The sequence below is a fragment of the Mucor velutinosus genome, assembly GCF_035048745.1.
Source record: "Mucor velutinosus strain NIH1002 chromosome Unknown tig00000093, whole genome shotgun sequence".
In the NCBI taxonomy this organism is placed as follows: domain Eukaryota; kingdom Fungi; phylum Mucoromycota; class Mucoromycetes; order Mucorales; family Mucoraceae; genus Mucor; species Mucor velutinosus.
In genome coordinates, this window is record NW_027041907.1 from 1,906,319 (window position 1) to 1,933,301 (window position 26,983).

Here is a 26,983-nt window from a genome sequence, read left to right on the forward strand (position 1 = left end):
ACATATCGACGATCTTTTGAAAGAGAAACGCTTCAGGTAACTTTTGTTTGATCTCTTGCCTCTCCCCAATGCATCATATCTAACATGGCTGGTAGACATGAATAACAATGCTCTATCCGATCGTAATTATGAACGCATAATTGTATAAAAACTCAATTTATTTATCAATATCTATTAGTTCCTGCTGTCCGCTTGGCTTCAGGTGTAGAGCCCCAGCAAAAATGGCCTTCCATGTCAGGGGACCATCAGCAGCAGCAACAACAAAAGCAACATCTCCAGCAAAAGAACGAGGGCAAAACCATCCAAGGGCCAAAGCTGATCGAAATGTCGCCTGCTCAAGGCAACGAGGGAACTATTGTTACTGTGGTAGTACAAGCATTGCCGCCTCAAATGCCTGCCAAACTAGCATTCAATAGTCTGATGGTGGACACAAAGCAATTGCAATCTCAGGGCATCACTTCTCTGGTCGCTACTGTGCCTTCGTTCCAGCAGACACATTCGTCCGCACCCAATGTACCCGTTAGCATCTGTTTCTTGGACAAAGACATGGTGACAGAAACATGGACGGTAGCAGATTTCAATTACATGGCTTTAAACGATAAAAAGACGAGTCCTATTGTTTCCTCTGGCGTCACTCCAGCGGCTGCTGCCCATCCATCCTATCCTCATGCTACAACTGCTGCAGTCGCCAGTACTACGGATGCGCACACTGCATCAGGTCCATATCAACCTAAAGGTATGTATGTCACTGTCAATCTATTATTAAACATTTATTTAATTTCTCATCTTCAATGGCAGATAACAACGACTTTCTGAATACTTCTGCCGCCGCTTATCAAGGCTTTTATTCACCTCCAGCTGTAAATACCTCTTACGGATTCGGAGCTCAGGTTGCCGGCTATCAATCCTACCATGCTTATCAGCAGCCATCGCCACACCATGGGCATCCAGGCCAAGCTGGCATTTTTGTAGACAGTAAAGTACCATGATCTGTGAAGGTGATGAACTGATGTATTGATTGATCCTTGTGTCATTTACCAGAATATGCCCAACATGCAAGACCCCAACAGCATCACCCATACAACGGCTATGCCAACTCAGCTGCTACCCTCAATCTCTTCCCCTCCGCCGCTGGAACAGGAGGATTCACGGGCATGCTTACTGGTGGGTTGGATCAGACAGCTTCGAACAATGCCATGCCATCTGCTTACAACAACCCTATGGATCCTTCACTCAATGCTCATCCACATGGTGCCAATAGGCCCCGTCAGCATCAAATGAATGATAGCAATAGTGCCGTGTATGGCTTCAAATCAGCTACTCATACACCTACTACTTCAGTAGCCAACTATCAACCTTATCCTGGCCTCGTCAGCCGCGCCAATCTAGACATTATGGGTGATTTGGAGGCCATGACCAAGAGTTGGGCTCCAGAGGAATGGGATCATCGTCGTCGTCTGGTGCAGTTCTGGCGCGAGCAACATGGCAACAAAATCACGACCACATTCCAGCCTGTACCTCAAGGTGAACGTGCCTCCAACAGTGGTAACATTGTGGTTTCCTGCATCTACTGGATGGAACGCAACGACTTCTTTATCACCTCTGTTGACTGCATTTACTTGCTTGAATGCTTGATGGACATCCGATTTAGCGTAGAGGAAAAGAACCGTATTCGTAGAAACTTGGAAGGGTTCAGACCATTGACCGTCAGTAAATGCAAGGCTGAGAGTGCTGATTTCTTCAAGCTCATTATGAGTTTCCCCAATCCCAAGCCTCGTAATATCGAAAAGGATGTCAAGGTGTTCCCCTGGAAGACATTGCCCTATGCTCTCAAGAAAATCGTTACAAAATATACTGCTTCCAGCTACAACAATGTGGGTGCTCATGGCCAAAAAGTTCAACAGCAACAGTCTTCAGCAAAGCATTCTCCTGCTGCCAGCTCATCTCTGCTTTCAACTCCCATCACAGAGAATCCGCCCACCAACTCTACAAGTGCCAGCAGCGCATTCTATCAGCACGATCAAAACGCTGCAGTTTCTGATCGTTCTGGACTTGTCAGTAGCTACAATGCTCAACCCTATTCTCATGAATTATACGAGCCAGCCTACTTCAATAATCAGCAGCAGCAGCAGCAGCAGCAGCCAAAGGGCAGTAATTTGGATCCATCTTCAGCCTCCATTGTCGGTGGTTTGAGTGATGTTCCTTCATCTACTGCAGCAGCCTCTGATGCTACATCAGCGACCGTGTCTGCACCTCATGTCGATACCACTACTGTCGCTTCTAATTCTGCCGCAGTCGATCCTCCGTCCAGCACCAACAACACATCTACATCTACAGTATCTCCTACAGCGGGTGCCATCATCAACAGTGACTCTACTAGCACTGAAAAGCAAGAAACCCCATCCAATTAACCCTCGGGCATGAAACAAAAGCAACCCTACATCATCATTTAATTCCTTTTTTATTTACATTTTGGTTTTTCGTATCTCATATAACAACATTTCATAAAAATTCAAATATAAAAAAAAAAAAAAAAACGCCGTTTTAATCATGAAAAGCCTAGTGTGAGCTGATTATTTTATTTAATTGAAGGCGATTGCCAGATACCAAATGAGCATGGATATCACTATCAAAACTAAAAAGATGGAAAATAGGCTCATACATCGATTCCATTTGTAAAAAAATAAGATTTCATCAAAAGAAGATGAGGATCTGCTGCCAATGTCAGCGTGAGGTGGTAATTGAAACAACTTGGATGACGTCTTGCCATTTGCTATCATGGAGGGGTGAATGATGATGGTCGTTGTTTCGATATCATTCGCGACAACCTTAATGTAGTAACCGCCAATCCACCAGCAAGGAAAAAATAGAAATCCAAACAGAAATAGCAGTGATTGTGTATGGAAAACACTGTGTAGATGCTGATTTGGATGAGATGGATCGTTTGCGTTCTTTTCCTGGTGGTACTGCCAATGGAGCATCGAGTTTTTATTGCTAAATGTCAGTGTAGATATGGTGGTGATTGTTTGCCGGTTGCTGTTTGGAAGGATGCTTGATCTGCTGGCTCTTTTTCTCTGCTGTGATTTCCATCGCTTCAGTCTACTGGTTGAATTTGCCTTTTTAATAGTGCTTGAAGGATTCCAAGTGCTCGGTCTTTTCTTGGTGGAGGCCATTCAGTTCTGTAGACGCTCTATGATTTACAGAACCCACAATCGTGGTCATCTCTTTATATACGCAGAGCGCCGCCCTTGAAATATTTAATATAAATGTCAAATCACCATGGTCTCTCCTTGGTTTTCGTGCTCGTATCAGTGACAGAAATTTAATTTCCAACATTGCTCATCACCGCACAGACCCATACAATTTAGCCGCTTGGCACGATTAATCTTGCACAAATATAGTCAGTGTTTGCGTGGTGCGTATAAACTTCATATTCTCGTGTTATATCGTCGTTTCTATAACAAGTCATCCAAGATGGTAATGACGAGATGGTGTCATTTGCTTATTCGATTGGCAAATGTTCCTTTTTGTTCTATGAAGCTTGAATGCTATTTGTTTAATTTCTAGTAACGTTCAAGGATGCCCTGTCGTCATTTTGAACTATCCAATTGAGCAAACAAGCAGCAAACCAGGGTCGATCTCGTAAGCGTAATTATGCAAAGCAAGGAGACATTCATCATCATGACGTTTTTGGTGTTACCTTATCAACAGTTGCCCAAATGTATATAAACAGCTGCGAATCAAGACAGTTTTACAGCATTATCAACAAATCTACTATATTTTACACATCAAAATGAGCTCTCCATCCAAGACTGAAGCCAAGAAGGACCAATTCGTCGGTAACGTAAAGGAAAACGTCGGTTCTGCTTTGGGTAATGAATCTCTCGAGGCCAAGGGCACTGCTCAAAAGAGCGATGGTAACGTTCAAGAAATCGCTGCCAATGTCCAACACTTTGTCCAAGGTGCTTATGATCAAGCCGCTGGTGCTGTTCAAGGCGTTGTTAATTCCTTTACTGGCAACAACTCTGGTGAGGCGGAAGCCAAGGTGCAAGAGAAGAAGGGCGAAGCCGAGAGAAAGATCAACACCTAAATGGTCCTTCATCTGGCAATACAAATCCATTCATGTTGTACATAATATTTTGAATAAACAGCTTTTTTATACATACATAAGATTGCCAATGCCATGTTATACTCTGCTCTACACCTGACTATGCATTCTTGGCTCAGGTACCAACCAAATCCCTTTCTTCAGGGCCCATTGCTTGATTTGGGAGACCTTATTTATTGAAATGATGGTTGATGCATTGCTCATTTGCGTGCAAGTATATGTCATTGATTGAGTCTGTTTCGTTTGATCTGCTCGGTGGTCGATACCAAGTCAGGGCATTTGAAGTGGATGGGATTCATTGTGATTCATAAAGGTCAGGGTAGCTCATTTACATAACCCATCCAGCGCAATTACACAACTGTGCCTCTCAGCAGGATGAACTGGTGGTATTCGTATATCAGCAAAAGTGCCATACAATGTAATATGATTTTATTCAACAGAAATTGTTCAATAATCCCATGGCAATGAAAAACAAAAGCACTTTAACTCGGGTATCATCTAAAATCTTTCTCAATAGAGTCGGCTTCTTTTCGTTAACAAGTGATGCATCCCAGACCTCCTCATCCTCTTGTTCCTCCTGTGCTTGTAATATCGCTGCTTCTTGCTTAAGATGAGTGGGTTGCACCACAAGATCAATGCCGGTGGATGAGGTCTGTTGCACTTCTGATGTTGAGGTTGGTAGCAGGGGAACAGCTTGATAGTCGCCGCCTGCTGCCCTCGGGGTGGTTCCATTTGAATCGGCCTTCTTGGATTGAGCCAAGGTGCAAATAGCAACTGAGATGGTATGTGTCGTTTGGCTCATGTAATGGCACACAAAGATGAACAAACAGCTAGAGATCAGCAAATTGATCCACCATCCCAGACCAGCAACCCAAGTAGGCTGAGCCAAAATGACCAATAAGCCCTTGGTATCGCCCGCTAACCACATGTGGAACTGACCGATGAATGTCTCGAGAGAGATCTTACCAATGAAAGCATAAACTTCAGAGTGTGTGTTGCGCAAATAGACGTTTGCATTACGGAGGAAAATAAAGGCCATGATAGGAATCCAGGAGACGTAAGGATGTGTTTCATTGTAGACAAACTTGTTTTCGCGCGTGATTTCGTACCAGAAATACCACACCATGGCGAGCACTGAAAACACAAGCGATCCCTTCTTAAGTGCAGGGAAACGAGGATGGTCCATCACCTTGTGCTCTGTCATTTTGATGAAAGCATAAGCGCAAAGCATGCCCACATAGACGATATAGGCATCCAACGCTAAACGGAAGCGCCATTCGCCCGCATTCCAATGCACATTAAACACGATTTCCAAGAGGTTAAACACAAACTCCAATACACCGTCTATTTTGATGAATGCAGTGGTAGCAGCACACGACACAGCCAGCTTGATCAGCATAAAGGTAGGCACCTTATTCCACTGGTGTCCAGTGTACATGACCAGCCAAATCACCAGAAACCAAAATGAGACCAAGGGCGTAAAGTAATAGCTCAGGTAATCCGTGTCCATCAAGTACTGTAATACAAATGTCAAAAAGTTGAGTCGCACCATGACATTCAAGATGCGGCCCATGCCAAAATCAGCCTTCTTGTAGAAGAAGAAAAAGTGACCATAGCCAGTTTGAAAGAGATACGCTGCTACCAAAATGCGCACAGCATTGTAGATGCCTGATGTGCCTGAAGCGCCACAGAAATGGTACACCAAAATGATCACCTGCATCCATCCCTTCCATTCATCGGTTTGGTGGCGGTTCAAAAAGCCCTGGTCTCCTTCGTTCTTGTGCTGTAGTTTGACCATGCCCAAGACGGCCACTGCCATCATCATACCAATAAACACGGTGGCGTCAAAGTTCTTTTGGATCTTGCCAAACAACTGCGTTCGGTCTCCATAAAACATGTACATGACGCACAGGCCAAACACAAAGCAGGCATTCAACAGCTTCTTGGAGGGAAACAGCTTGCTTATCATGGAAGTGCCTATGCTACCATTTTCAATATGCCGCATGATGCTTAGTACAACCATCACTTACCGGATAACAAACTTGTAGCCAAGAAACCAGCAGGAATCCAGAACAAAAAGAAGGCCATGAACGCTAACTGATACCATCTGGGTGCAGGATATATAAAGCAGCAAGTGTCGCTCATGGGGAACTTTTTGCTGAGCTGATCATTGCATCTGTAGTTGAGAGCGATCTGTGTCTGAACAGTGGTAACAATGGGGTTGTAATGAAGCCCATCCTCGGAGACATTGGTTGCGTGCGTGCCAATTTCGTTCCATACGAAAGGTATCTCTAAGGGTGTTTGTGGTGTCCGCATCTGGCTGTATCTCTCCATCAGGTACCCGTTCATCTGCGTGATCTTGTCCATGGTCATAGTCTGTGTGCGGTTTGCCCCCAACTTGTCATACTGTGGTATCTCAACAGGGCTCAGGAGCACTGCATCTGCCACTTGTGTTTGTTGCACAGCATCAAACACAGTGTCAATTCCCTTTTTCCACTCCTTGAAGTAATTTTCTCCCAAGTAATGCATTTGCCATGCACCTGAACCTACTACCATCAAGCTAGGCCGGATCGAAGGCAGGCTGCCTTGCAGCAAATCAGTGGTTTCGTTCAGGTAAGGATCCCACCAGAATTCCAATGTGAGATGTTGCTCATTAAACACATATTTGCGGTTGACATGTGCTTCTCCCGAGGTGTCGATGCCAGGCTTGACGAGATTCAGGGCAGCAAAAAACTGCTGTCGAACTATGGAATCACCAACATACACGATACGAGCGTGGCCAAGACAGCTGGATATCTCTGATGGTTTGTAGTTGTGCATCATACAGCTCGCTGGTTGCCAGTTCCTGTATGTGTCGTCTATCCACCAGCCATCATTCAGCAGACTAGCACATCTATTTCGATCCTTGGCAACTAGCCAAGCAAAAGATCAGCCATTCTGTCTTTCAAGAGATGTGATATTGCTTCCTTCTCCTTACCAAATATATAGCGAAGCAGTGATGTGAGGCCTACAAAGATGAAGCCTACCAAGCAGCCGAGTTTGATGAGTTTTGCTATGGCACTGGAATCAGATGAAGCCCCCATAGAACGCTTTTTGTGTATGCAGTGGAAGAAAGAAAGAACAAGCAAAAGAAGAAACTAAAATAAATTACATTCCTGTTGCGGGTGTAGATCTTTTTTCGTTTTGTGTAAATTTGTTTGGATTGGTTTGAAACCCAATTAGTTTCTGTATCGCTCTTTCTTGCCTTTTATCCAGCCATTCCATACCTGAAAATGTCAATACACACAGCCAGTTTATCCTTTTGCGGGCCTTGCTGTCAAATTGAAATGTCTAGAAGAGTTTACAGCCATGCAAATAGGCTCCAAGTGCTATAGTAATAAAGTGAATCTGATAAGATGGTTGATTTGCCGCTCAATAGATGCTATATTTTTAGTTTCCATGACAACATGTTTCCAAAAGACTCCTCGTCATTGGCAGAGACTATGCCAAGGATGATGGAAGGGGAGAGCCAGCTTACTGGTGAGCAACTTTCTGTAGTGTAAGCGTCGCAATCAACTCAACAGATGAAAACTGGAGCATCGACATGTGGAGCAACGAACCAACAAGGCTTTGGAACCATGTTGCACACACACACACAAGAGCGCCAATAGTATTATCCGCCATGAAAAGAGCATGGATACTTTAGCTTACCTTTAGTGTGCAGGGCATGACATCAAAGCAAGCACCCAGCATGATTGCTCTGATGAATGTATTCGAGCCAGGGATTTCTGTTTGCCCTGGCCCTGCAAAGCCAAATTAAGCTTCTTCAAGATGTCTTTCCTTTTTCAGCCTTGAATGACAAATGTAATCCCACGCATAAACACCAATGGACACAATGAATACCTGGAGGCGGCGCTTGTGTGTGATCCACGAGAGTCATGGTGAAATGAAAAGGTGCTGCTGAACTCGAATCATTCGAGCTAGTTGCGACTAAAAAAAAAAGACATCATAAATGCGTTGTGGGATGAGGGATTTCCCTCTTCCTTTCTTCTCTCCTTTATACCTCACTTTCTAGACACCCACTTTTTCATGAACAACCATCATGCCAGTCAAAAGCAAACGCAACATACAGATTATGCTATAGCATCAGCACATGGCGATCATCATGGCGTGTATCCACCTTATTTTGATGTAAGTAGAGAAGTGTCTCAGTGCAAGTATCCAGAGAGGTAGTGACATGCTGCGGTATATGCAGGCCATTGTAGCAGGTGGTATAGGCGGTTCAGCAGCAGATTGCTTGATGCACAGGTAAGCCCAATAACGGGGAGCAAAGCACAGCATGCGTTTGGCTCACCAGACTCGTCATGCGCATAGTGTGGATACTGTCAAAACAAGGCTACAGGGCCAGCCATTGCATCGATCCACCATCAAATATCACAACATGGTTCAAGCATACAAGCTGATTTTCAAGGAGGAGGGTGTTTTCAGAGGACTGTATGCGGGCGTGACACCTGCTATGCTTGGCTCAAGTAAGGATTATGTAGTGCGCATCATGGAAGCAGTACAATGACTCATCTCGAAAATGACATAGTTCCCGGTACTGCCCTGTACTTTGGTATCTACGAATTTACCAAACGTAATCTGACAGCCAACAATATACCCGAAATCGTTTCACATTTGGCAGCAGGTTCATTGGGCGATTTAGCAGCTTCCATTGTCTATGTGCCTTCCGAAGTGCTCAAGACGAGAATGCAGTTGCAAGGAAAATACAACAATCCCCATTTTGTAAGTGGATACAATTACAAGGGAACATGGCATGCGGCAAGAACGGTAAGCGTGAGAGCTTAAAAGGAGAGATAACTGTGATAGTAATACGCTGTAGATTGTCAAATACGATGGACTGGATGCCTTGTTTCATGGATTCAGAGCCACTATTTTGCGTGATGTGCCTTACTCTGCATTGCAATTTGCTTTTTATGGTAATTCTTAAGACGAAATGTATACACCTCCAATCTGGATCTGCATACTGACACACTTTGTGGGGATTTTGTAGAGCAATTCAAAAAGTTTGCCAAAAACAACTACGTCAAACCTGGAGAGCAATTACCCGTTGGCATGGATTTACTGACAGGTTCACTGGCAGGAGGCATTGCAGGCGCAGTAACAACACCATTGGACGTGGTAAAGACGCTCTTACAGACACAGCCTACCGAAAAGGGCAAAAAGAAGGACATCATAGCAACTACAGCGACAACAACAACAGTCAAGCACTACAATGGCATTGTGGATGGATTAATATGGAACTACAGCAATCAAGGACTGGCTGGTTTATTTCGAGGTATTGGGCCTCGTGTCTTTTGGACCAGTCTTCAAAGCGCCATTATGTTTGTCATTTATGAACAAGTGTTGCATTTGGAAGAGGATTTACGTAAAACAGAAGATTGGCCACCATCCAGATTAGCCACTAGGATGGCATCTTTATAGAACATTACATAGACACACACACACACACACACACACACACACACACACACACACACACACACACACACACACACACACACACAATTGTACATATTAAATATTTATCTTAAATGTCTTGCAGCAGAGCTTTTATGATTCTTTTTCCAGCATGTAGATTATGTAATCGAATACGTTCGTTGGGTAAATGGGCCTGATCGGATGACTGACCAAATGGTATATGAATAGCAGGTGCTTTGCAAACCTTTTCCAACCATCGCACTGCTGGAATAGAGCCACCTTCTCGAATATACAGTGGTTTTATGTGCCATTCGTTTTCAATGGCTCGTTCAGCTGCCTTAAAGTACTCACTGTCTGGATCGCCTAGCCAATAATCTGCAGAACTCTGAATGTCGACCTAAACACACACACACACACACACACACACACACACACAACGAAATTAGCCTGGATTCACTAGAGAGAATGCAGAATGGGTACCTTGATTTGGTTATCAGATTTCAGCTGATCAAAGATTTGATAAACATAGATCTTGAGATTGTTGCAGATATCTGAAATCTCCTGGTTTGGGACGATGCGCATGCTGATGGTGGCTGTAACCGAGTTTGAAATGATGGTGGGATTATTGACAGACACATCCACCTTGTGTACTGTCAATGTTGGATATCTCCAGCGCGACATGAGCTGATTCTTGATCTGATCCCGCGATTGATCTGCTGCCATACAGCTGCTATTGCTGGCTGCTTCATCATCGTCACTGAATGCATCTGAATTGAGTGAGGGCGAGGTGACACATGAATGCTGCGAGCGACTCTTTGGCAGAGGCAATGCCTTGGACCTGCGCATCATATATAAGTAATGGAACAAGATACATTTGCTGAAGTTTTACTTACGACTGTATCCAATCTACAATTGGCTCGTATAAGCGCTCCTCAGAAGGTGTTATAGGCAATACGTCTTGGTAAAAATCTATACAAAATTGAACATTGGACTCTATATACAGCTTACATGCATACCTGGAATAAGCACTCGTATTTCACAATCTACCAATTTACCAACGACATGCACCAAGTCAATCAATGGCTCTGAAATGGCACCGCCCTCTACACCCGAATGAAAATTAGGCAAGCCGCTTGACACAGTGATATCAGCACGAACAACGCCTCGTAGACCGTAGGTGATGCAAGGTATATCTTCTCCAAGCCAATACGAGTTGCTCAATAGTATCAGATCGATGTCTTGAAGCAGGCTATGATGATTTGTCAAAGCTTCCAAAAAACCGCTACTACCACACTCTTCTTCTCCCTCGATCAAGAAGATGACATTGACATCCAATGTGTTTTCTTTGAATAGTTCATGCACAGCGAGTAAGGAAGACACAATTGGACCCTTATTGTCACTGGTTCCCCTACCGTACAGATAGCCATTGAGACCAGTCAGTTTGAACGGATCCTTGAGCCATTCGTTTTTCTGGTTTTCTACAGGCATCACATCATAATGACCATAAAAGAGTACCGTGTGCGGTGTGCGCTGTAAATGGGTCGTTGACTGGTCTTGAATAGATGTTTGTGGACGATGGTTACATTGATTCGCAGAGAACTTGGCATAGACCAAAGGGTTCTTCCCAGCAATACTGGGAATCTGGATGAGGAGTTAATGTAAACAGTAATTAAGACATGAGTGGTACGTTACCAATTGACTGGTAGCACCCAGTTGTTGCATGATATTCTTGAGATATTTAGCTCCTCGACGACACTCCTCCAAGTATTGAGGCTGTCCACTGATGGTTCGAATCGATATCCATTTCTCGAGGATGCGCAAGAGTAAATCTAAAGGGTGACATACTAATGTCAGTCAACCAGCGTAGCCATGATATATGCATGTGGCATCATTACCACTAGGATTGCTCGCATGCATCAGACCACGTAAATGCGGCTCACCGCTGGTTTTTGACATGTCACTGTTTAATGATGCCGCTACATTCCACATTTTGATAGAGTGATTGCTGCTGCCTGTGATCAAGTAGTCGTTTGATTGTACCATAGATAGAATAATGCCATTTTCTTGGTCAACGACCTCCTTCAAGCAAAACGCCTCGTTCCAAATCTGCCATCCATCATGTCAGCCACCTGCGCAGAGACGACTTTTGTACTATGTTTACCTTGATAGAGCCATCAGCAGAAGCACTTACAAAGCCATTACAGTGAGCAATGACAGACAGCACATCGTCCTACATGACAAGATTGCTTTGATGAGTATGCTAAATACGGCAAATGGCATGAGGAGCAAGAAATCCTTACCGCATGTGCCGCCACCGTCTTTATCAGTTGATACTACAGAAAAGGAAAAGCCGATGCGGATCCGTCAGTCAACAGACACACATTTGAGCCAACGTAGCTTACCGTTTCAAGATCCCAAATCTATCCAAAAGTAAGTTGATGAGCAAAAAGTCGAGAAAATGGCACAATATTCAAACCTACCTCAACATGGCCACCTTGTACACCACAAAACAAATAGCCCTCATCAGATATGGCTAGGCTCAAAATGCCTCTGTCAGGGTCACCACCTGTCAGTGTTTGATGATGCTGTAACATGTTATTGGCTTGAATGGACCAGATCTAGCGTACGGATAGAGCATGTAAGCATTAAATGGGTGTGCGTATACAGTTCAAATCACCTTGACATGGCCATCACCAGAGCCTAAACAAGAGAGTCAGTTCATGATACATGTGAATGGTAACTTGCATGTTACCTGTAAGTAATACTTGTCCTGCCAGATTGGGTATATCTTGTGCGTATGTCATACTATAAACATAACCATCATGAGCATTAGAGTAAACATTGCTTGTTCGGATGACACATTGAGCTACTGCTGCATCTTGTTGAATAAACTGTTTGGATGAATGCAGGCCCAAGTCATGAAACAGTTTGAAGAATTGCGTCTTTTGGCAGCCGTTCTCGTTCTTGTTGTTGTTGTTGTTGATAAGACGCTGTTGTTGGGGAGCCTCCTTAAAATCGTACCATTGAATGCTGGTGTTTTGACAACCAAAAAAGAGCACTCGATTGGGTGTGTATACCATTGAAAAGATGTCACCTACATCATGGCATGAATGAATGACTCGATCGCATTCTAATGTATCAATGCTCCACACTCGCACTGTGCCATCGCCTATAATGGGTGTGAGCCAGCGAGCATGCATTGAGTTGTATCTGATTCACTTACCAGAGCTGCTGAATAGCCATTGCTGATCTGTAGACAGAGTCAATCCCAACACACTGCCATGGTGTCCTTGCAATACAGTGACTAGTTGAAACGTGTCAAGGCTCCACACATGAATCGCAGATCCCTGACTGCCAGAGAATAAGTACTTTTTGCTACAAGCAAGCGATAAGACAGAGGTGTCGTCGTCGTCTTGGTTTGTAATGGCATGTATGCAACGGCTGGCTGTTTGATCGCCGCTACTACTACTACCTATATGTTGGCATGGTGGATGAGTGATTTGCTCTATATGGCATGCAATCATGTATCTATATGTACCAAAAGGATTCGAATGTACACTGCTGGGTGAAGTACTAAAAGGGGATACTGTCATTTGTCTTTTATCGTTGAACGAAAGAGAAGAAGAAAAAAAAAGAAAAATCAAAAAGGAATGAACATAAATATGGCAAATCAGGGGCTGAAATCAGACATTCGCTTTTCCCCTGAGCGGACTCGCTCGCAAAACAAATGGTAAGTGAGGCCAGACATGGATCAAATGATGTTACAAAGCGTGCTCAGTGTATACAGATCTTTGATTGAAGCCTGTTCTGTCTTTGTTGAGTTGATGCTACGGTGAAATAAGCATACCAAATGCAGGTAAATTGCATAACGGTTTGTGTTGCTATGTTCACTCATTTCACAATAAAGAGCCTTCATCTGGTAGTATCATGCAATCATCAAGAATCAAGCGGTGTCTTAAAGGAAGCTACCTCTGCCATGTGTCACAGTAAATCTCTTGGAACATTGCTGTTGTATCCATGCTTCTAACTGCGTTCACCTTGTTTGCTTTTGACACTAGCATATGGGTATAATTATCAGTTAATAGCCCATATTAACCGCCCTCTTTAAACTGATAATAGTAAAGGCTCGAGCTCATCGTTAAAGTACCATATGCGAGTTCTTTGAATAGGCTGAATTTGTATCTTGTCGTTAGGATTCCCTTCTAGAAGAGCATTTTGCAACAAATAAAACTATCAAATATAAAAATATGCAGCATAAAAAGCAGAGATCAAACGACACAAAGCAAACATGCTATTTTATAGTGCTTTTTGAGTTTGATATTCTTTTATTACTTCTAAAAGCATCAATTGTCATCATAACGAAGGCATTAGAGCTTTTGCAGCCAGAAAATTTAAACGCCCGCTAGCCATTTTTCTATCCTGTTTTGTTAATTTCGGGCAAAAAATCGACCTGTTTGATCTATTTTGTAGGATTTGACTATATAAAAAGTGATTGTCATTCTATCGTTCCTTAAGCTTTCTTGGAGTACTTTTCAAGGCGCTTCCAATGGTGTCAATAAAAATAGATGCTTTGAATAAGCTTAATGAGCAATGTCATGAAATATGAAATGAGGTTTTTGGCGAAAATGTCAAGATTTTACATACAAAGATGTTATAAACAAGGTTTTAAAGGCTGTTTTGGATCGAGAGGACCATTTTGATTCAATATATGCCTTAGTAAAAATCTTCATTTTCGCGGTTAAAAACGCGATCGTTTGATTTTCGATGAAATCCATGAGGTATTGCTCATGGTTTTTGGTCGATTTTTGACGATCCCAAAAAAGTTGAGCAAAAATGTCAGGAAGCAAGTGCTAGTTGAGAGCAAACATTTGGTGCAATTTTGGCGGTCTAAAACGGCTTCTAACGCGAAAAATCAGTGCTGAAATACATCAAAATTTCACTGTGAATTGCATATATGCGAGTGGTATGAGGTAATGCAAGTATGCTGTTTGCCCGTATATGAATTGTTCCCCCTTGATACTGACGTGGAGCATCGCTGAGAAATCGGATCCATCGCTGCCGGTCCATTGTAGGCAGCTTTCACATGATAGAATATTCAGTGTATATCAGTAGGATCACGGAAAAGAGACTTCCTACAGCATAATTCCAATGTAAAGGCACTTTTTTCTAGCATCAAACTACTGCTTTTATATACTGCCTCTTATCATACACTTTAGATTGGACTTCAAAGGCATACATCAAAAAGTCTCTGTACGACATGTTTGAATTGAGCATGATGTTTGATACACCTGTAAAATTGGATGGATCAGATACATAAATAGCAGTAGGCATCAAGTTTATTTCAAGCGCATTGACCTACGAGCATTGGTGCGGTTTTTGTAAATCAAAGGGTCTTGTGTCGAATCAACTAGGACCATCACACAACGTGCCGCTCAGTGCGATGTTACATTACAATGATCTCAGTACTGATGTGTTGGTTTTTCGATAGATTAGATTGTTTGTTCATATCTACAAGTAAACAGAACAATAGCAAACATGAACAGAGTGCTGTGGATATGTATCAAAAAGACATGGTAGCAGCTATGAGTGTGGGTTACATAGGCCTTATCACAGACAGACAAGACTCCACAACTTGAGTGATTAAGCTCCCGATCGCCCTATTTCCTTCTTTGCTTGCCATACTTGCTTCATCTCCACCACACCTTTACTTGACCAGCCCATAAAAATTTATTTTTCCTTTTCTCTTTCTTTTCACCTCTTTCTCTCATCACTCACACTTTATATTATATATATATATATATATATATATATCCCCTCATTACACGATGAAATTTGGCTCGCAGTTGAAGGATGCAATCTACCCTGAGTGGACTCCTTTCTACATTGACTATGATGGCTTGAAGAAGAAGCTGAGAAAGGCTGAAAAAGACAGACCTTTTACTGAAAAGGATGAGACAGAGTTTGTAGAGTTACTGGATAACAATCTTGAAAAGGTAGTGCTGGACAGGGCGTGTGTTCTAGAAGATAGACTGAACAGCTGCTTGTAGGTATACGCCTTTCACCAAGAGAAAATCGAGGAAATCAAAAAGAGTATTGAAACCTACGATGACAAAATCAACAACCAAATCCCTAGCCAAGATACCACTGACATGAGCTCTATTCAAGAAAACATCAATTGGATTGCTGATGACATCAACCGTCTTGCCCGCTACTCTCGTATCAACTACACTGGCTTTCTCAAGATTGTAAAGAAACACGATCGCCATACAGAGTACGTTCTTCGCCCCATGTTCATGGTGAGATTGAATCAGTGTCCCTTTTGGAACGAGGATAACGACGGTCTCTTGATCAAACTGTCTGAGCTGTTTGCCAAGGTGAGAGATGGTGGTATGACAATGTCTTTCAAACCTACTTCACAGGCCATGAACGTTTTGGACGAACAAACAAACAATGAGCGTCGCTTGGTTGTGAAACGTTTCTTTGTTCAAACTGAAAACGTATTGGAACTTAAAACCTATGTGCTTCGTCATTTGCCCGTCTTGGTGTATCGCGACAATAGCAAAAAGCAAGATAACATCGACCCTCCCATCTCCTCGGTGTATTTGGATAACGCTGATTTAGATGCCTACAACTCTCGTGTGGAGGCTGCTGAGGGTTCCCAGATCATTCGTTTGCGTTGGTATGGTAGCGCTAAAGGTAACAATGCCATTGGCTTTGAGCGCAGAACGCTGGCAGAGGAGAACCGTGGTGAGTTGAAGGATCGCTTCACTATCAAGGACAAGTATGTCGCGGGTTTCCTGAAGGGCGATCAGACATTCATTGAGAAGGCTGTGCGCAAGTACAAGAACAGCGGTCGTTCTGAGGAGGATGTGCAAAAGTATGAGAGCTTGATCAAAGACGTGCAAAAAGACATTATGGAGAAGAATGAGCAGCCAGGTAGGATCAAACGTGAAAGCAAGAGAAATTCTCCGAGAATTCACACATGTGCACAGTGTTGCGTACCTATTATCGCAGAACAGCATTCCAAATCCCTGGCGACAGAAGCGTCCGCATGGCCTTGGACACTGATTTATGCTTTATTCGAGAAGATTCGCAACTGTTCCCAGACGACAACACAGTGCGTCGCCCTGCTGACAGCTGGAGACGACCTGACGCTGACACCAATTTCCCCTTTGACAATCTCAAGAACGAGAATGACATTAATAGATACCCTTTTGCTACATTTGAAATCAAACTTGAATTGGCACCAAACGAGAAGGAACCTGAATGGATTGTTGATTTAGAGGAGAGCGGCATTCTGGAGGAGGCATTTGATTTCTCCAAATTTGTCCATGGTATTGCTGTCATGTTTGATACACGTGTGCCTCTGTTGCCTTACTGGCTGGCTCAAATGGACAACGATCTGCAAGAATTGCCTACATTACCTTCTAATGCACCTTCTGTCAGTCAAAAGAATCATAAGGGCAAGAGTAAAGCACCCAGTGAAGTGGATTCCATCCATTCGGAGTCTCGTACACGTGCCCCCTCCTCCTCCAATGAACGTTCTTCCTTACTAGGTACACAACATACCACATCTTATATGGGTACGCACAATGAAGCCTCCGCTGCCTCTACCATTGCTGAGGAACAAGAAGCGAGCTATCCCTCCAAGATAATCGACAATATTAGCTCTGTATTTGACAAATTCATGGGTAAATCAGGCCATCTTAGCAAGCAACAGCAAGAACAACGCGAAAGACAACTCAATGCTGCACCTGTCATTTTACCACCTGGCGTCAAGATCCCTAAAAAGATGGTGACACCACTACGTGTGGAACCCAAGGTCTTTTTTGCCAATGAACGAACCTACTTTTCATGGATGTCCTTTGGTACTTTGATCTCCACCTTCTCGCTTGCCTTGTTCAACTCGGGAGATGCTGTTGGTAAGTTGAGTGGTGTCGTCTATACCCTAGTATCTGTATCCACTTTGATGTACGGTATGGGTCTTTACTATCGTCGTCGTGAATTGATCCATAATCGTGCTGCTGGCCCTTATGATGAATTGGTGGGTCCTACAGTCATTTGCTTTGCCCTCTTGTTTGCCGTTGCATTGAACGCATACCTCAAATTCACTATCAAATCTCCCTCTTTATTCTACCTTTAATCCAAGTGCAGTATACACACACATCTTATTGCTATTTTATTCATCTGCTAGATTCTCTGTTGCTTTCCCCTGCCCCCCCCATTCCTCTCCTCAACATCGACCTCTGTGTCCTGCTATTGTCTTGAAACGATAAAACTATTACATATATACATATTTTCAAAACAAGTTGTACTAATCATTATTATCCCCCCCTATCGATAAAAAAGATATTTGTAACTATTACTACGGAAAGGGATCATTTCCGGTTAAAAGCCGATCTCTTGAGAAATCTTACAAAAACGAATTGATGCAACACTATAAATAGGCAAATGCGCATAGGAATCATGTGTGAAACGAGCATTTGCGCAGCAGGCTTACATTATAATCTCTGTCGTTGTTCTCGGCGTGTTAATCTATACGTATACTCTTCAGTGCAAGGGATGCTGCTCGACTGTGTTGCTTTGTTCGCTCACATTGATATACATAAATCCAATATGGATTCAAGCAAGTTGATCAACTCGGCTTGTTGGTAGCTGACACGAAACTTGCCATGACACACAACAGTAAACAAAGCTTGATTTGGTTTCAATTAGCATATTCATGCTTGTTATACATGACACAACAGATCTCTAGATATATATATAACTCATCTGGCTACAATAACAATTCATCCATCATTCATCTAAACGCTTCAATCATACAGGCAGCAGGATGATGCTCATCAAGTCAATTAAAGTGTTAACGTATATATTGCAGTTATAGACACGTATGAAACTAGATATCAAGGTAAATCGTAGTTGTTGGCATGATTAACAGGTATACAATAGACTTGTTGCTGCGCGTTTTCGTCGGGATCATCTCTCTTTTATATAAAGCAAGATCAACTTTGTGTCGTATCTCTTCCTCTTTTTCTTGCTGAATAAGATTCGAAATGAAAATTACTAGCACCCTCGTTCTCAGTTCTTGGCTTCTGTCTTGTGTTGCAGCTGCTGCAGATACAGCCACTCTATTTGAGGTGAAAGATGTCTTCAGAGAGCCCAAGAACATTGCGTTCATGGTCATGTCTGGCGGTGCATCGCATACCAATTGGGTGCTGGCATTCATGGAAGAGCTTTCTGCTAACCGTGGCCAAAAGACATACTTTATCACAAGAGTAAGTTTGGCAGTGAGCGGATGACCGTATATATATATAGGCTATCTAAGACCTAAAGCAGGATGACCACGTCAAGTTTGGCCACAGTTTTCCATCTGTTGACACTGTATCCATAGGACCCAAGTATGCGTTCGATGACAAGAAGATAGAAGTCATCAAAAAAATGCGCGATAGGCCCATGGTGGAATCATTTATAGACATGTTTTCATCCTTCAATGAAGAATTCGAGTCAGGTACTCTTTGTGATTTACAGCTACTGTCAGCAATGTGAGCTTCTTACCCTTTCACTGTCTTGCCAGATTACATTAGCATCATCAACACGCTCAAATCAAAGAAGATTGATCTTGCCATCTGCGACCATTTCAGCACGCCGTGTGTTGAGGCATCCACCAAGCTCAAGATTCCCTTCATCATCACGTCTGGCATGGCTTTAGGTCCTGACGCTGGGGCTCCATACATTAATAACAATATGTTGACCATGAGTGAGCCAAGCACAGTTAACATGTCTCTATGGCAGCGCTTCGATACCACGTTCCTCAAACCAGCGCATTTTATCTACAAGTTGCGCCACTTTGCTAAGGAACAGCATGCGTTATTCACATCATTAGGCATTGAAGATCCAGTCAAAGTACCCGAAGATCGATGGAGGGATTCTCTCAAGATTGTCAATTCAGCGTTTGGATTCGAGTTGGCTAGGCCATTAGGCCCTCTTGTTGAACTTGTGGGCCCTATTACCACCATTAAGGCGCCTCCATTGACACAAGAGTTGGCTCGGTTTATGGAAACGCACAGCAAAGTAGCTTATGTTGCTTTTGGGCAACATGTTGTTGTATCTCCCAAGGACATCCAGCTCTTGTTGTCGGGTTTACTGGAAGCGTATGAAGCAAAAGAGCTAGATGGCATTATTTGGGCTACTCGCGGATTGGAAAACGAGTTTCCAGATACACTGACCACTGCATCCAATAGGACCTACAACATTCAATCCTTTTTCCAAGACAACGGCAGCAAGGACATCAATTTCATCAACTGGGCTCCTCAAATCGCTATCCTTAATCACCCCTCCACTAGCATGTTTATCACGCATGGTGGTGCTGGATCCTTGTATGAGTCTTTGAACGCTGCCGTGCCTGTCGTTGTGTTTCCCTTCTTTGGCGATCAACCTGCAGCTGCTAAAAACGCTGAAAAGAATGGTTTTGGCATGAGATTGGATTACAATGAGCCACAAGAGCGAGCCACTGAGATTATCCGAACAGTGGCAAGAGATCAAGGCAATCACTTTCGAGAGAATGTCAAGCGATTTCAATTTTTAGTGCAATTAAACAACAAGATTGGCGTTAGCAAGGCTGCTACTTTGGTAGAAGAGGTACTATTTACGCATCAAGATGGCCAGCTGTTGCATCGTCGTGATGTAAAGAGAGATATGACCTTCTTTAAGGCTTATAACCTGGATCTGTACGCTGTCGTTTTGGCAGTGCTTGTTGCGAGCATCATAGGCTTGACTCAATTAGCGAAAAAAGCAATTGGTAATTATCGTAATGATCATAAACTCAAAACCAACTAGTAATAAACTATTTTTCATTTATTTGACAATGGAGAGTGCTATTATGTAGTTGAGTATTATTTACTTTCAACATGGTGTATTTACAATAGAAGGTTAGAATTTTGCGAAAATGGCAGCAAGAGCAACGGTGGCATCAATATGAGCTAAATTACAAGCATATTTATAGCCCTTCTTGACTTCCTTGATACGGCCTGGCTTTTTGCTTCTTTTGGCTGACAGCAGCATTTCCTTGTCTTTCTCAAGGTAACCAAATGGATTGATTTCGGTTTTGTCGATCCAGCCCCTACGTTGCTGTTAGAACCCTGATGTATTACAGCTTGTATAAATAGTATAACTTACCACATGTGTGAATCACTCACTTCAAAGAATTCAACAAGCACATGAAGTTTGTCTGTCTTTGTGAGCGCAAGCACATTATCAGGAATCTTCTTTTTGGTATGTTTGGGATCAACAATGCTTGCTGGATGTGGTGGAAAGCCTCTTACACGGGCCCAAACAAGTTCTCCGTCTGTGAATTTGACTGTAGTAGGTGGTTTGGCGGATGAAGGTGGTGGTAAGGTTGAGCCTGATGCGTCTCTCAGCTTTCTATCGGATTTATTTGTGGTGGTGGTGGTGGTTGATTTTGCTGGTGGATTTCCTTCCTTGGATTGCCTCTTAAAGTAGGTATCAATTGTTTTCAGCCTTGGCTGTGATAAAGATGATGAGATTTTTCTGGTACGTTTGAGTTGAACCTTGGTTTTCGGCGTTGTGGATGCGATAGGCATAGATGATGGCAATTCAGATTGTGTGGGCGAAGTCGTGCGTTTGCGCTTTCGAGAGGTGGTAGCGGAAGTAGAGGGTGACAGTGAGGGTGTAGAGGACAATTCGGGTTCGGTTTGTTCCGCTCGTCGTGATCGCAATGAACGTGAATCGAAAGTCTGGGCTGTTTTGATGCCTGATCGAGTGCGCTTTTTGATACTATCTGGCGAATCTTCATCACTAGCAGCTCTCTTTCTGTGCGCTGTTGCATGCTGGTTGCTATCATTGGTACTACTTGAACTGCTTGTGCTCTGAGATAAGTCGATGGCGCTACTCAAACTACTGACACTGCTCAGATCAGGCACATGTTCCTTTTCTGTAGTAGTCGCCAAGGGCACTAATGGTGGTGGGAAAGGCGGTGCTGTGTATCCTGGGGGTAATCCATAGTCGAAAATATCGGGATCAATATCGACATCCAACGCACCAGATTCATTGCGAATTTGAAGTGCTTTAAAGTCTTCATGCGCTTCCACGAGCAACTCTTCTGCTTGTTTCTGGAGTTTTTGAGCCAATCTGTAGTAAAGCGTCTCCTTCTTGTTGTAAAATAAACAGTTCTTCCAGATCAGATTCAAATCATACTATGTCCATGTCCATAAATGCCACGTCCTGTTGAATACAGCTAGAGAAACTTACCTCAAATTCATCCACTGTAGAGTACTGATGCAAGGCCAACTTTTCTTGTATCTCTGAAAACGACATGGGTTCCTCAATCACTTCGTAATAATCTGGCGCTAGATCCAGAGACACTGGATACCTGAAGAACTCCTTTTTGTCCATGGCCATCAGCTGTCGTAATATGGGATGCACAATGAACTCCACAGGATAGAGTATCATTTCAAGGTAGGCTTTCTGTTTGCGAACTCGATCCAGCTTGTGTCTTTCTCGCTTCTGCACTTGTTCTGTCAGCATTCTCACTTTTTCCAAATCTGCTCGTAGACTCATCATGGACTATAAATTAAAAAAAAAATATGAGAATATCGAATACATTTCGACAGTGAGTTCAAGAAGCTTACAGATGCTTTTTGTGCTTTTTCCACTTCAGATTGCTTCAATTCGGATGACGATGCTGTCCATGGCTACCAAAGGGATCAGTTGACTAAAATACAGTTGCCAAATATACTACGTACCTCCAGGTGAAGTCGCTTCAGTAAGGGTGCTCCACGTCTCGACTCACGCTTCAAGGACCAGTATCGACAAATGCTAGCAATTAGATTGTTCTTTTTTTTGATCTTGGCTTGTCGTACACAAGGCAGGTTTTCCAATTTATCCAGCACATATTCAGGGGCGATAGGTGCGCCTGCTGTATACTGATGTTGATGAGCTCTCGCAGCCTTCGAGGTGGGCAGTAATTTGGTTTTCTGCTGCTGCACATTGTAATCATACGCATCGTCCTCTTCCTCATCTACATAGCGTCTACGAGGCATCACGTGCTTGTGTTCTATAAACCACTGCTGCGCTGCTGCCAAATTAGCATCCACATCCACCGTCTCTTTGTAATCGCGAGGTGTATGTCGATCACAGTAAGCCTTCAAGACAACACCATCATAATGCGTGCCGTGCAATTTCATGCGCATACAGAGTCGAGCCCATCTTGCACAGGTAACATGAAATGCCACAAAGCAATGCTTGTTATCGCACTGAATACAAGCGCCATGACGACGACGGCAAATGTAACAGCTAAGCTTCCATCGACTCTTGGGCACACTTTCAATGTTATCAATCGGTTCCATGTAGACACTGTTGCTCAAACTGACTTCAGGAATCCACACAGCACAGAGCAAGTGGCCCCATTGATTGGTTGTGGTTTGCTTGAACGCGCCACCTTCACCAGGACAGAATATGCACGACACTGGATTCTCTGGTGATACCATGCATTTTCTACATAGCCATTGTCCTTCGGGGATATATGGGATGCCGTAACAATCTTGATGCACTGCTAGATTACATCCATCACAGAATACAATGGCGTTGCTGTTCTCGCATTCTCCATCATCGCACACTGCACATTTTGAGTCTTCAGGCAAAATGGGATCCTCTGCTGTCTTTTTGGGCAGGTTTTTAATCTATACCAGTTGGATGAGTCTCTGTCTGTTTCTAGAGTTGGACCTGACAGCTTACCAAATTAAACCACTCTTTTTCCAACTGATCAATGATGGCTTCAAATAGCTCGCCTGAGATTTGACCTGAATTTTCTTTTCTGCGCTCTTTGTTGTATATCTGCAACCATACTTCGTCTGTCATTTTAAAGTGTGAGCAGATCTGTGATTTTTGAGTATTGCCAGCATACCAATTTACCTTGCTCATCCATGTCGTATTCAATGGTGGTAAATAGTTCAGATTCTGACGGTTCTGGAGCGATCAATAACTCTTGTTTTTTAAAAAAAAAATTATGCTTTTTACAACATGCATTGATGCAACTTACCAGTATAGCGAATGTAATGGTTCTCAGGACGATGAAATGCCTGCACAACACCAGTTTCTTCCTTTTTGTTCTTTTGCTTTTGTGGCTTGATCTTTTGATAAGACGGTATAGGTAACTTATGCAATGGATTTGCTACCGTCGCCATCGCTATTGCCGCTGCAGAGGAAGACTCCCCCTCTGACGCTGTTTCGTATTCATCAATGGAGGGTGATTTTGGTGTGGGCGCAGATGGTGTATGGTGAACAGTCTGTTTGAATGACGATTCTGGTACCTTGATGATGGCTAATGGCTCTCTTATGTCTAAATCAGGGAAGAAATCCTTGTAGGAAAGCTCTTCTCTAGGTTTATCAAAAGGGCCCTTTTCAGTCGCTTGCTGTTGTTGTGTTTGGGTATTTAGTTGCTGTAGAATAGAAGGAGGAGGTGTTTGTTTCTGTGCTGCTGATGGACTCTTTCTGGGTCTACCTCTTTTATGTACAGTTGTATTTGAGAGCATGGTTTCTTCTTCTTCTTCAACAGACATATTCAAAGAGAAAGAAAAGGGAGAAATGAAATGAAATGAAATGAAAAGAGTGAGAGAGAATGAAAATATTTTAATCGCGAATTTTGAAGGGTGTACAGGAATGCCCTTATATTTTCAAGTCATACTGAGCTTCAACACAGTTTCCCACTGCCAAATGACCTTGGTCCAGAATGGCCAATGAATCCAATGTATTGCATGTCAATGTTATCTGATTCGTAATCAGCTCGCAGCATTTTGACCAAAACATACTTGGCAGATCTGCTCTCAATATGAGTTGTCTAGACGAAATGTTGTGTAGACGGAGCCTACCTGAAATCAAGGTCAATCACATTGGTTCTATCATTCGTTAGACTGAACCAAGCAACTGGATCCGTGTCTTCCAGCATGCCATTTTTGTGTAACTTGTTGGCAATGTATTGATCATAGTCATCTTTGGTGAATTTATCGAATTGAGATGTATCTAGTGCGCTGCTTGTGAGTATGAAATGAGAGGGGCAGATGGTTTGTACAGAATGCTACCTGAAATATTGATCACTTTGTGTGAAATGAAAATCATGCCATCTCGACCTACATGATGTCGACAGTGTGAGTACATGCAAACAAGACAAATCGTTATAGTTCCATACAAGGCGCTGTAAATCTATGAATGGGCTGTGTTAGACATTGTGTATCACTAGGTAGACAGGATGGCATTACCCATGCTGTGGTGCTTTGATAACTATCTTGGAAATAGAACAGCTTTTATCTGCTGCAAGACCACTTTCAATGTATCCACAATACTGAGCCAAGATATTGACTGTCCCTTTTCTACCAGAGCTGTATACATAATCGTATATCTGTTAATGGGCCACTGAATAGCTATAGTCTGATAAATTATACTTGCCAGTAGACTGATCCATCGTTCAACAGCAGATTTTCAATGCCATACATGGCCCTACCCCCCCCCCCCAAATTTTAGCATCATGTAATACTCATAAAATCATATACTTACCCATATTGGCCACCATCATCATACAAAACCTCAAAAGCCAACATATTCACTCTCGTACTTTGCCCTTGTTGCAGTAGTGGGCTTGTATTGTAAGCACGATCATTCAGACACTGTTGACCATACATGAAACTGGTAGCATTCGGTCTGGGAAACGAGCTATCTGCTGGCAAAACAGGACCAATATGATCCACTTCTTCTCCAACATCCTGCTCGCTATTGATTCGCTGCATTGCACTCAGTCGTCTTGTCCATCGAGCACTGGGTGGAGGCAATTCGAATATACCACTACCACGGCTATTGGTGCTTAATCGGCCTAATGGTGTGTGTCGACGTCTTGTTTGCTGTTGCATTGATGGTGGTAGTAGAGGTTGGTGCATGGTAGCAGCTAGTGGCATATTTTGTTGTTGCTCTTCTTCGTCTTCTTCGTCGCCATCTGTCACAATGGATGTGTATATTTCATCGAATATGGAGGCTGTCAAGATGGGAGATACTTCAAATGCTGAAGTAGGCATCATGTCTTCTGCTGTAATAGGTGGAGAAGATCTTTGAATCAGAGGCATTTTCGTTTTGATTTTCGTTTTGATTTTCGTCTCGAAATAAAGCAGAGATGAAAAAGAGAAACGAATTGATATGCTACATTTGATTTGCATGAATTTTGATGCGTTACGCTATGTCTGTCGTCAAACCGGAATGGCACATCAAGGTGACTGGGGGAGAGTCTCGGTAGTTATAGTAAGAGTGACATCCGGTTCTTTATAGGTTTGATTTATCAAATCATGCAATCATCATACTGCAAGTTATGGCTATGCTCTTGCGCAGCACAATTGCATTTTACTGACAGAATCTGCAAACTCCCGTTGTTCATCCAACAGACAACTCAATTACAAATGCTCAGAGCATAGCAATAATACAAAAAAAAACAGCCCACGGCTGATTCTGCGCTCGTTGTTTCTCCTGTCCTTTTACTCGTCTTCCCGCTTGACAAACAAATAATGAAAACCGAGCCAAATAAATGTTGGCGTCAGTAGTAACAAATAATCTTGCCGGAGTATGCTACTACAAGATGTCGCTTCCATCCAGTCAAGCAATTTACACGGTCGTTTTGTCTACCTTTCTCGAGGAAATTTGTCAGTTTACAATCAAGGCTTCATGTACCTTGTAAAATGCCTAAATGTTATGAAAGATCTGCACACAAATGTTCATTGAGTCTTTGAATCATGAAGCAAAAGTAGCAAAGATATGTTAACCAACACAAGGTACAAGCGAGCATTTTTTTAACTGCTAATGCTGCTTGTATCAAGAAGCATGCATCGTCTTTTGCTTTGATGCTCACAGGAATATCTTCATCTGGCCGATTTCTCAAATACCAGCCAAACACTACTATGAACAGCAGAAAATACACTCGATTGCATTTGGTTTTCTATCCAACCATGAGGTTGTGTATAAGGATTGGCAGGAGCGACGATCAACGGATGTGATATATGTTGGAAATGCACAGACCAACAAATTTGCACATGTATTACAGCACTATGCTTTGCGGCATCATGCGTTCTTGAGGCTATCATTGCAGTACTGAATTCTGCTCTTTTCATCTCTTTTAGCTTAGTAAAGCTAATGGCGTATCTCACCATAGATAAAATGTTCTTGTTGCTAGCGTATTCTTTCCTTCCAGAGACGCATCAGTGAATACGTAGCAAATTGCAACTATTATAAACAAGGCTGAATCAAGTTAAATTTAGTTGAAACATGGTATGTATGTTTCTCTGATATTGAATAGAGTCTGACTGAACTTAAAGAATGTCAATGGTACTTACAAATGTTGCATGAGAGTCTTTATATAATTAAACG

At 42.8% G+C, this 26,983-nt stretch overlaps 9 protein-coding genes across 9 annotated transcripts; 5 read left to right on the forward strand and 4 right to left on the reverse strand.

Annotated features, from left to right (window-relative positions):
- Window positions 1–97: 97 nt before the first annotated feature.
- GRS1_1 (Glycine--tRNA ligase 1, mitochondrial) lies at window positions 98–2,411 on the forward strand (the record flags this gene model as incomplete). Its single annotated transcript, XM_064821744.1, has 4 exons — window positions 98–122; window positions 179–736; window positions 799–975; window positions 1,042–2,411. 4 exons carry the CDS (start codon window positions 98–100, stop codon window positions 2,409–2,411), a joined length of 2,130 nt encoding a protein of 709 aa, XP_064681430.1.
- Window positions 2,412–3,793: 1,382 nt separating this feature from the next.
- On the forward strand, window positions 3,794–4,090 carry GRS1_2 (Glycine--tRNA ligase 1, mitochondrial; the record flags this gene model as incomplete). Its single annotated transcript, XM_064821745.1, has 1 exon — window positions 3,794–4,090. The coding sequence occupies one exon, from the start codon at window positions 3,794–3,796 to the stop codon at window positions 4,088–4,090; it is 297 nt and encodes a 98-aa protein (XP_064681431.1).
- A 451-nt stretch (window positions 4,091–4,541) lies between these two features.
- ATC70_002369 (uncharacterized protein) lies at window positions 4,542–7,191 on the reverse strand (the record flags this gene model as incomplete). The annotated part of the gene is made up of 3 exons (XM_064821746.1): window positions 4,542–6,085; window positions 6,139–7,020; window positions 7,086–7,191. The coding sequence occupies 3 exons, from the start codon at window positions 7,189–7,191 to the stop codon at window positions 4,542–4,544; spliced, it is 2,532 nt and encodes an 843-aa protein (XP_064681432.1).
- A 985-nt stretch (window positions 7,192–8,176) lies between these two features.
- ATC70_002370 (uncharacterized protein) lies at window positions 8,177–9,571 on the forward strand (the record flags this gene model as incomplete). The annotated part of the gene is made up of 6 exons (XM_064821747.1): window positions 8,177–8,278; window positions 8,343–8,395; window positions 8,462–8,616; window positions 8,679–8,917; window positions 8,970–9,066; window positions 9,141–9,571. 6 exons carry the CDS (start codon window positions 8,177–8,179, stop codon window positions 9,569–9,571), a joined length of 1,077 nt encoding a protein of 358 aa, XP_064681433.1.
- A 106-nt stretch (window positions 9,572–9,677) lies between these two features.
- On the reverse strand, window positions 9,678–13,161 carry RPL17B_1 (60S ribosomal protein L17B; the record flags this gene model as incomplete). Its single annotated transcript, XM_064821748.1, has 14 exons — window positions 9,678–9,965; window positions 10,049–10,406; window positions 10,462–10,537; window positions 10,585–11,209; window positions 11,261–11,397; window positions 11,464–11,674; window positions 11,730–11,798; window positions 11,869–11,901; window positions 11,971–11,988; window positions 12,049–12,186; window positions 12,246–12,268; window positions 12,321–12,737; window positions 12,792–13,040; window positions 13,107–13,161. The coding sequence occupies 14 exons, from the start codon at window positions 13,159–13,161 to the stop codon at window positions 9,678–9,680; spliced, it is 2,697 nt and encodes an 898-aa protein (XP_064681434.1).
- Window positions 13,162–15,393: 2,232 nt separating this feature from the next.
- ATC70_002372 (uncharacterized protein) lies at window positions 15,394–17,711 on the forward strand (the record flags this gene model as incomplete). The annotated part of the gene is made up of 3 exons (XM_064821749.1): window positions 15,394–15,561; window positions 15,616–16,504; window positions 16,561–17,711. The coding sequence occupies 3 exons, from the start codon at window positions 15,394–15,396 to the stop codon at window positions 17,709–17,711; spliced, it is 2,208 nt and encodes a 735-aa protein (XP_064681435.1).
- Window positions 17,712–18,621: 910 nt separating this feature from the next.
- On the forward strand, window positions 18,622–20,404 carry ATC70_002373 (uncharacterized protein; the record flags this gene model as incomplete). The annotated part of the gene is made up of 3 exons (XM_064821750.1): window positions 18,622–18,843; window positions 18,905–19,076; window positions 19,143–20,404. 3 exons carry the CDS (start codon window positions 18,622–18,624, stop codon window positions 20,402–20,404), a joined length of 1,656 nt encoding a protein of 551 aa, XP_064681436.1.
- Window positions 20,405–20,497: 93 nt separating this feature from the next.
- Window positions 20,498–24,144, reverse strand: ATC70_002374 (uncharacterized protein; the record flags this gene model as incomplete). Its single annotated transcript, XM_064821751.1, has 8 exons — window positions 20,498–20,687; window positions 20,744–21,780; window positions 21,836–22,150; window positions 22,216–22,278; window positions 22,330–23,265; window positions 23,321–23,436; window positions 23,498–23,551; window positions 23,625–24,144. The coding sequence occupies 8 exons, from the start codon at window positions 24,142–24,144 to the stop codon at window positions 20,498–20,500; spliced, it is 3,231 nt and encodes a 1,076-aa protein (XP_064681437.1).
- Window positions 24,145–24,275: 131 nt separating this feature from the next.
- YME1 (i-AAA protease yme1) lies at window positions 24,276–25,695 on the reverse strand (the record flags this gene model as incomplete). Its single annotated transcript, XM_064821752.1, has 7 exons — window positions 24,276–24,402; window positions 24,454–24,604; window positions 24,664–24,711; window positions 24,771–24,784; window positions 24,841–24,960; window positions 25,028–25,078; window positions 25,136–25,695. 7 exons carry the CDS (start codon window positions 25,693–25,695, stop codon window positions 24,276–24,278), a joined length of 1,071 nt encoding a protein of 356 aa, XP_064681438.1.
- Window positions 25,696–26,983: the final 1,288 nt, after the last annotated feature.